We start from the raw sequence: 10804 nt of genomic DNA on the forward strand, positions 1-10804 counted from the left end.
CGCGATCGTACTCATAATAGTATAGTAGCCGGACCTCTCTCTCTCTCTACTCTGCTTTCTTCTCTCTCTCTCTTCGTCTTATCTCTTATATATATATATATATAGTATATAATATATATATATATATAGAGTCGAGGCTGTGCGTGCTTGTAAAAGCACAAACATTGGTGCTTGTAAATTTTGTTACAGTTAGATCTTATCTTTGATCATTTTCACCTTAATCATTCTATTAAACAATCACCACTCAATCTAGCTGTCCACATTCATCCTAACGCACATTTTTTATCAAGCGAAATTACAAAGAACTGACTTGGATATTTTAAATAGAGATAAGCAGCTCGATTCTATATAATATATATTATATATAATAATATATATATTATAGAAAAAGTCTACTATTATTATTATAGAGATTAAGGGCTGGATACTATTTATAGTAAATGCTCATTTTTGCATTTAAGTTTTTAAACCTTGGTTATGAAATTGTAGGGTCAGGATGATATTTAGTCTGGTTAGAGTTAGAGGTGGTCCCCCTAGGGTTGGACAGTGGTGCCACTGGGTTATGTATTATAATCCAATGGTTAGAAATAATGAAAGTGTTGATCCAGAAAGCCTAAAAACTAATAGAAAATGAATTTTTGCTATACATAATAGGCCAAGTCAACTCTATTAATTAGTACACATTGGTATTAGATCTACGCCATTGGAGAAAAGGATGCTGTAGTTAGCGAGATAGTGTTCCTAGAGCTGAGTGGGTGGTTAATGAATAATATGATCTAATTGAAGTGAAACTGGTAACAGATATATCTAAACTGCACAAGATTTGACAGTATTTAGCATTTGGTATTATCGATTATTATATTAAGCCGCGAACTCTCTTCTTATATAGTCAGGTATTTTAGGGTTGGCAATATGAGCGAGCGACGCGTTGGACTCGATATTTTGGCGTCCTGCTCAGCTCGACTCGAAATTAAATGAGGTCGATTCTTGAACAAAAAAAAATATTCGAATTCTTCAAGCCGAGCTTGACTATTACTCGGCTCGTCGAATTAGGCTCGAAAGCTGAATATATGATATCAATATATGATATTATACTATATATATTAGTATATAGTATATCTATATATTATATATATAGTATAGTACTATGCTATAGAAAGTATAAGAGATCTAGTGCTTTCGATTTTTTGATTTTAGAAACAATCCCTTTTATCAGTTTTTATCTTTGATTAAATGTTATTATTACCCTTTTAGGGACACTCAATCCTAGGAGTATTATTTAATTTCTGCGGGAAGACGACAATATTCAACGATACAATTTTTATAAAAGGTTAAAATTACAAAACATCAGAATCCTCTATATTTTCGATAGCGTAGTTAGTATGTACACTATATATATATATAATTATATATATATATATAGAATTAGGCTGGAATATATTAATAGTAAAACTTTCTTTTTGCTATCAAGTTTTTAATCCTTGGATGAAAAATTGTAGGGTTAGGATGATATTAGTGAGTTAGAGTTGAGTGGTCCCCCTAGGGTTGAGTGGTCCCCACTGGGTTATAGTATTTAATCCAATGGTTAGAAATAATGAAAAGAGTTGATCCAAAGGCTAAAAAACTGGTAGCAACAGCAGGATTTTGCTATTAATAGTAGCCCAATTCAACTCTCTCTCTCTCTCTCTCTCTCTCTCTCTCTCTCTCTCTCTCTCTATATATATATATATATATATATATATATATATATATCACTGTCGGAAAGGCTATGTATAAAAAATCATAAGATTCAAGAATCTATTATGAAGACATTCGGCATTATTTTATTTATGGGAATTATGTGTTCAATTTTATTTAAGATTTTACTTTATGAATATTATACAACACATCTAATGAATGAGATTTTGATTTAATGTCAAAAAAATTATTCATTTGAGATTTTTTTTTTTAATTGAAAGTTAAACATATAATCAGATATCTAAAATAAAATGATATAATGCCAAAATATTTCAAAAAGCAAAAAATTAAACTCTAACTACTCATAATGTGTAAAAAGGTCTTTTTACACATATCGCGTGTTCTTATAAAAAGGTGTCTCATTGGCCACGATGGACACGCAATACACCACAAAAATATAAAATATCTTTGTCGCGTAGCTCATAAACTCTCCCACAAAGTCCAAAGCACCACCGATGTTGATGTTCACGATGATCAAAGTTCGCCCGATGCGTACACGTGGCGATCGCAACATCAAATTGAACGGCTGAGAATTCCAATGGAATCTTATCACCATCACTCGCATAAATATCAACTAATCAACCCTAAAAAATTTACACTTACGAAACTACCCTCCTCTCCATCTCAATTCCCACCTCATCTGCGTGGTATTTTCGCAATTATCGCGAAACACGAGGCCCTTTTTCCTGGAGCACTTTGGCAAATTATTCTAGTTTATGTCGCGTACCGAACGGAATCAACAACCGTGACGTCGCAACAAACGGCGTTTTGCGGCGACCAATCAAAACGCATCATCAGCGTCCCTCGAAATATCCCGTGACTGAAATTACATAAAAGCCCACGCCCACAGGAACATGAGAAATTATTGCCTGCACCTGGTGTATGAATTATTATTTTTAATGAAAATGTAATACTGGGGATTATGGATGTGATTTAACAATATTTAAAGAATCAATGTATATATATATATATATATATATTGATGGGGACTCAACATTTGACTTTTTTAAAATTTTTATTTAAATTAATAATTCTGTCAAATTTAATGGTTTATTAATATTTTGCAGAAACGAGTACCAGATTAATTAATTGCTGATAGCTAATTAAGAAATAAAATTAATAAATTTTTAACTCACTCAATGTAAAAATTTAAATAAAAAATAAAAGTTAAAGGGATGTTTATAAAAAAAAAAAATTAAAGTTGAGTCTATTTCAAAATGGCCGAGAGACAATATATAATTTCATTATACATTTATGCTTAAATACTTATATATTTTAAAAGCCTATTATCTTGGCATCAAATGATTCCAAAAGTTAACATCAAAAGTAAATATATAATCTAATTTTTTTTAAAAATTGGTGTCTAAAATTTGTAAATTCTTTTAATATATAGATATTTAGATCTTCTTAAAAATAAATGTAATGAGTAAAATTTTGATTCTAAAAATCTAAATCACCAGGTTTTACCAATGCGGTGCATGAGACGTACTCATACACCTGGTGCAGCCAATAATTTCTCTCCAGTTGGGTGGATACGAGGCTAATTCCGTCATTTCGCACTACTCCGTAAAATCACGTTTTACACGTCATTGGCTGCGTCACCGTACATTTCTACGTACATTTCTACTCCTCGGGTTGGCATAAAACACCGATCCGATCCAACCCCCCCCGAACCACTCCCCACTCTCCGGAGCGAACGATCGCCCTCCACGTCATGGCTCGCCTCGTCGCTCTCCTCGCCCTCCTCGCCCTCCTCCTCGCCGATTTTTCCCCCCTCTCCTCGGCGGCGCTCTCCGGAACCCGCTCCGAGTTCGCCGAGTCGAACCCGATCCGCTCCGTCACCGACCGCGTCGACTCTCTCGAGTCGGCGATCCTCGCCGCCCTCGGCCGCGCCCGCGAACCCCTCCGCTTCGCCCGCTTCGCCGCGCGGTAAGAAACCCTAACCCTAACCCTAACCCTAACCCTAACTCCAATGCGTCCCCGTCCGTTGATCCCGGATCCGACGGTCACGACCGTTGGTTTGGGTGAGTTGTGTTTGTTCCCTAGGGGGTTCGATCTGAGCCGTTGGATCCGATGTCAACAGAGTTCGCGGATATGAGCTGGGACGAGTTCCGGGCGAGTCGACTCGGCGCGGCGCAGAATTGCTCGGCGACGCTCAAGGGGAACCACAAGATGACCGGCGAGGCGATCCCCGAAACGGTACGCGCGGTGTGACCGACACACTGATACGAATACGAATATACGATACGATATGTTGTTGTCTCTTTGTCGTTGACTCTGTTTGGGACGTCCGATCCTGATCATGCGGACGGTAGCGGTTTGACCATGCTAAGTTAGTGCGTATTTGGTTTTTTATTTTTTCATCCATAATTTCTTTTCCATCGTGAAACTCTACATATTCCCCCCGTTTAGACCATTTTCGTTGTGTCTAATTTTTTTTAGTCCAAAATCATTAGGAGATAAATGTAAGGCCGGGTTTGGGATCGTGGGGAGACTTGCGTTCCGTTCTTTTTTCTTTTTTCTGTACGTAATATCTTGTTCCACGTATCGTAATGTATAAGTTACAAGTTACGGTATGCTTTCTGCGGTCCTATCGAGGAAAAATATAGAAGTATATTTCTATATATTTTCGCCCAAACTTCATTTTATCAATTTAGGGCCTGTTTGTTTCGAGGGAAGTGGGGTGGAAGTGGGACGGGAAAAGTGATTTTCGGTGAAAACTGACCACTTCCGCTGTTTGGTTCACCGTAATTTTATTACGCCCGAAAGTCTAGTTCACCTAAAATAATGAACTTGACTTCGCCCTTCCATGGGGCGAAGTCAATTCCGGTGAAGTGAAAAAAAGGCAAGAATGGATTAATGTGTTAAGATTACCTCTTCTAAAATATGATCAAATTTGATTAGGTAAGCTTTAATATATTTTTTGTTTAATTTGTATATTTAGAAAATGATGAAAAATGAATTTGTTAAATGTTAATAATTTTTTAACTTTAGAATTTTATTTGTTGCATTATTATAATTTATATGCAAACAAATAATATAATTTTTTAAAATTTTATTTTATAATTATACATATATATAATTATATATATATATATAATTATATTAATTTTTATTTATTATAATTTATTATTCACTATAAGTTACAAAATAGACAATGATATCACTTTGGAGGTAAGTATACCGGAGGTGGAGAGCTACACTTTTTACGTCATCTACTTCCTACCAAACAAACAACAGAACTTACAGAACTGCACTTCCACAGTTAGAAACAAACAGCAGAAGTGAACTAATTTTCACCCCAACTCCACTTCAACTCAAAGTCCACTTCCACCCCAAGTCTGCTTACGTTGAAACAAACATGCCCTTAGCGTTTAGATGACTTTTGATGACTTTTAATACCAGACGGGTCCTATGACTTATCTCACACTTCTAGCTGGCAAGCTGATTCTGATATCAAATATAGCGATACAACCCACTTGCGCTATTAATTCATTGAACTCAAACCATCGACGCAAAATGTTTACCTCCGGTTATTATTACTAGTGTCGTTGGTTCTTATATTTTCATTCACAATTTCTTTTCTCTCAGGTGTGGGACCCCAATATGAGACTATTGGGGCATCATAGTGCAAGTTAAAAAAAAAATCGAATATAAAAGTATATGGATTTCATCTAAACTATGATCCATATTGATCAAATCAAATTATCTTTAAAAAAAAAATTAATTTTGCTACTTAAAATTTTTAATTTATTTAATTTGAGGCATTTAATGACTGACACTTCAAAATCGGAATATGTCATTTAGTTTTACGGGTTTCCTTAGTATATTTCACATAATTTATGCTACTGCAATTCCATTAAGTTAATAATGAGCCTTAATTTTATACTGGAAGAACCATCAAATGGCGTAAATCAAATAAATTAATAGGTTGGGTACCAAAATCATAATTCTGAAAGGTTAGATGGTGGAATCAAAACTATGAAAATAGAATGATGCTTCTATTTTTGGCAAAGATGATAAATTTGGCTCATTTGCACTTTACTGTACTATAGTTTAAGGTTATTTTCATTTTCATTTGTTACACTGGACTTTTTTTTCTTCTTTTTTTTTTGTAAGATGCTACTGAACTATCGTATTCTCGAAAATCTATATATTACAGTCAAGAAATCATTTTTTTTTAAAAAAAAAATTTCTGGCATCTATAGGCCCTTCCTTATTCTTCCCAGCCAAAATAGGCTAAGTGTTTGTTTTATGTTACCTCCAACCAGTGCCTCAATAAAATGTATAACAATTAAGAGGTGCCAATTATAGGGGGAAGAAAAAGGGATGAGGTTGAGGAGCCTATTTCAAGCAAGCTTATTATAATTTCAGGGGAAAAAAAAAAATATTTAGGGGTCTTCGTACATTATTACCATTCTGTTGTGGACCATATGAAATGACAAAATTGCTCTTGCAGAAAGACTGGAGGGAAGATGGTATAGTGAGCCCAGTGAAGGATCAGGGACACTGTGGATCATGCTGGACCTTCAGGTGAGGATGCTTGATCCAATTTTTATAACAAAATCAATACTCTTATTGTTTTATTGTTTTATTGCTAGTTGTATGCCATAATACAGGCTATCTGTAATATTTTATTCTTTTTTATTGCAGTAACTTATGCAAATATTGTTATTATTAATGTTCCTCTAATACGGATAAATTCAGCTTCTTGTATATTCTAGTAGGCTTTTTACTTTAATTGCCCAAATATTAACTTTGAATAGTTGATGAACTTGATTTAACTATCATATTCTAAATGATGAGTGCTATAAACCATGTTCTGGTAATATGATGACACAACTTACTACTTTGGAAAAATCAAGTTTGATGCTGTAAGCAACCTACTCTTCTCAAATTGTTTGGTTTGAGAAAATACTTGATTAATGTGAGAAATGTTCCAGAAAAGAGTTGCTATAGTTGCTAATTTGAAAATCGTTTAATTGAATGTATGTATTTATTTCTGGATTGACTATATAATTATACTCTAAATACATGTTTACTAAGTCAGGAATCTCAGGATCTTTCACAGAGTTTATGTACAATTTCTGGATTGACTATACAAATTATACTCTACTTGCATGTTCACTAAGTCAGGAATCTCAGGATCTTTCACAGAAGTAGCTAACCATTCAGTTATTTCACTGTGTTTCTGACAAATAGTGGTTGTTAACAATGTTAAAGAAGGTTTCATAACAAAAAGTCTACAATAATAATATTTCAACAAAAAAGGGCTATTTTTCATGTCAACAGAAGTAAATATAGATGGTCTGTGCCTGAAAAGCGACTAGTTAGATTGCTATTCTTAGATTCTTGATATTCGAGTAAAGCTAGAATGCTTTTAGAAGTAAACGGGACTGTTTACTTTCGCATTGTTTCCGGTGATGGGGCATCTGAGTAGACCATTGGCAAAGTTAAAAATGATGTAGGCTATTTGAACTACTTAGGAACCAAATGTAGTAATTTTTCGACCTAATTTGCTTTAGTATTCAAGTGGTTCCCAATTTGACAATGTTTAATGGCTAACATGAGGCAAACTTGAGATCACTTCATCACCAAATAAATGATGTTGTGAAATCATGAAATTTAGTCTCTAACAAATTCAAATAGCCTAGATAGTATTTAACGGTGCTGTTTGTCAGATGCCCCATGGCCGACAATGATGCAAAAGTAAATGACTCCTTTACTTGTTAGGAGTATTCTAGACTTACACCTTGATATTCATCTGTTGTATTTTTGTAGATAAGTACTAGAGATTTGTCTTAAAGTTCTTATGTCAAGGATTTAAAATTTGCAGCACAACAGGGGCACTTGAGGCAGCATATTCTCAGGCCACAGGAAAATCCATCTCTCTCTCGGAACAACAGCTTGTCGACTGTGCTTACGCGTACAATAACTTTGGATGCAACGGAGGGCTTCCATCGCAAGCCTTTGAGTATATCAAATACAACGGAGGCCTCGACACCGAAGATTCATACCCGTATGCTGGGGTCAATGGTGTATGTAGCTATAAGCCAGAGAACGTTGGGGTTAAGGTCCGCGACTCGGTTAACATTACCCTAGTAAGTGTTCTTCATCCTTTTTTTTTTTTTGTTGGTATTATCGTTTCTTAGACTACTTATATATTGATTTTATTTGTCAAATTGCCAAAAGGGTGCTGAGGATGAACTGAAGCATGCAGTTGGTGTTGTTCGTCCGGTTAGCGTTGCATTTGAGGTGGTCAATGGTTTCAAATTGTACAAGGGAGGCGTATACAGTAGTGATTCCTGTGGCAGTACTCCTATGGTGAGTGCATGGCGTTTCGATTTTGTCTTGGTTATTCCTATGCTATTTTTAAATGAAATTTCTGAAATGAAAGTACCCCTTCTTTCTTCTACAATATCGTTAATTGATACTGCAGTTTGAACTTCTGCCGATTCTTTGACATTTGTTGTTTTATCAAGCTCACTAGGTTTAGATTTTACTTGTGCAATGTACAGCTTAGCGGATGCACTAAACCTAGTAATTTCAATCAGAGAATCTATGTTACTCTGCATGCTGAATTAATATAAGATAAATATTACTGCTTCTAAGTAATACATGCAACTCAGTTACGCGGGGGTGATTACAGCAGCATCAGTGATGGGCAAGAGACCATTCATGTAACCTTACTTTTGCAGCGAGAAACTTTAGGTCTATCTATTGCTTGTTTATTGTTTGCGAAGTTTCTCTAATCTCGTACCGTGTCCAGGATGTGAACCATGCTGTTCTCGCTGTCGGCTACGGTGTGGAGAATGGCGTACCCTACTGGCTCATCAAGAACTCATGGGGAAAAGAATGGGGTGTCGACGGTTACTTCAAGATGGAGCTGGGGAAGAACATGTGCGGTGAGTAATCTTTTTTTTTTTCAAAAAAAAAAAATAATAAAAATAAAAATCTGTTTCAAAAAGAAAGGCCGAAGTTGATTTATTATTATTATTCTTATTATCGTAAGAACATAGAAGCTATTTGACAATCGAAAGCTAATTCTGACGAGGCTGATTGTGCAGGTGTTGCTACTTGTGCTTCGTACCCGATTGTTGATGCGTAATGCAATTCGCGAAGCAGGTGATTCGGCGTTGGCACGAGATATAAAATTTCAGGATCTACTTGTAGCTAGAGCTTAAAAAGAGAACGTAGAAAAGAAGTTGGTGAAATGGGGCTCTGTATAAATTGAGATCAGAGAATATATATGACTTAATATTATGTATAAGAACATTAGATGGCTTAATATTATGTATAAGAACATTAGATGCCCTCTCCATTCATTACCCTACTTGTGCATGTCAGGTATTGGACTTGCTTTGCTCTGAATTAATATTATAAATAATATATTGAGATAATTTTTAGAAACTGTTTGGTTGGAAATAAGGAATTCAAATGCTTAGAAACTGCACTTTTAAATGTATTATTATTTTGGAACTTGACTTGGTCATGTCATGTATGTTTGATTCGTGTTGGATTTTTGCTTATTGAGAGTTATTCTTTTACACTGCTAAAGGGAACAGCTCGAAAATTTTGGAGATGCTGTGGCAATTTGAGAAATATCAAATATTTATTTTTCGCAAAATAGATATAACAATGCACGTTCACCAAATTTACTAAATGGCCCTCGTAAGATGGTGAATCGTCAATTTCATCCATCCTGTCCTGCAATTTTTTACATATAAATTTATATAAAATAAGGTAAAAATATATAAAACTTTTCAGAACTCTAAATTATTATGATATGGCTATTCAACCTTTTAAAATTTTAATTTTAGTATATAATTTTTTTAATTTGTTTGATTTAAATAATTTGATGACTTTTCGGATAGAAAATTTAACCTAATTGCTTATTTTAATGACTTTATAGTTATGTAAATTTTATAAAATATATTAACTAAACCGTTAAAGATAAATAACGTATTAAAATTTTGAAACTAAAAACTCACTGATTATCAAATGAAATAATTAAAAAATTAGATAGTAAAATTAAAATTTTTAAAGGTTAAATAGTAAGATCCAAAAGGATGATAATTGAGATAAATTTCAAGGATGATACTTGAGATAAATTTCATATATTTTTACTTTTATATAATAATTGAACATGAAACTACAGAAAATATCTTATGATTTATAAAGTGTTTAATTTCCACTATCTAATTTAGGTAGCCAAAAAAAAACAAGAATATGACCACAAGAATAAGGTCATGTGTGAGATTCATTACCTTGAGTTTTTTTTGGGACAAAGATAGCATGCTTAGTTTATTTTTCTTAGAAATAAACTTAGCTGAAAATATAAAGCAATTAGACTTCGAATTTGGACATCAGATACCAACCACCAAACTTTTTTACACTTACCCCGGGGACGATCAATATTCATTACTTTTGAGTTTAAATCTAAATTAGTTCCACATTGTTTCACCATTAAATATAATCTACACTATTTGAACTTTATTTATTTTTGAGATAAAGTACGTATTGCTATCCGTTTCGTTTATATTTTTTTTAGAAATAAATTTAGTTAAAAATATGAAGTAATTACACTTCAAATTTAGAATATCAAATATCAATCATCAAGCTCTTTGCCACTATTTGAACTTTATAAGACTCGAATTTTATAATTTTTCGACATCATCGTTTGCTTTGTGATCAACTGGTTTTAAATTTTGTTTATATTAGTCAAATTTGGGACCACATAAATAATAGAGAATCGATATCCAAAAGTTGTAAAATTTGAATACTAATTATGTTTCACTATTTGATGAAGTTTAATAATACCAATCATAAATTCAAATGTCCCATCGCGTCAATAATGGGGATGTGATGCATCCATTTCCTTCCAAAAATATTATGGCTTTGTTTGTAATATTAAATATAATTAAGATCCATTATATAATACTAGTAAAAAAATCCGTGCTACGCAATGAAATATTTTTAATAAATAATTTATAAATAACAAACTATATTTATTTATAAAATAAATTGTTTAACAAATGCGAAAAAAAACATCAGAAGAAACAAAGTA

General features: G+C 33.6%; 1 protein-coding gene across 1 annotated transcript; it reads left to right on the top strand.

Moving 5' to 3' along the window:
- On the top strand, window positions 3390–9162 carry LOC109705016 (oryzain gamma chain-like). Its single transcript, XM_020225782.1, is given in 7 exon segments — window positions 3390–3751; window positions 3784–3936; window positions 6197–6270; window positions 7574–7838; window positions 7930–8061; window positions 8507–8642; window positions 8805–9162. Coding segments are annotated over 7 exon segments (1101 nt in total). The 5' UTR covers window positions 3390–3451; the 3' UTR covers window positions 8846–9162.

The sequence above is a fragment of the Ananas comosus genome, linkage group 2 (genome assembly GCF_001540865.1).
Source record: "Ananas comosus cultivar F153 linkage group 2, ASM154086v1, whole genome shotgun sequence".
In the NCBI taxonomy this organism is placed as follows: Eukaryota; Viridiplantae; Streptophyta; class Magnoliopsida; order Poales; family Bromeliaceae; genus Ananas; species Ananas comosus.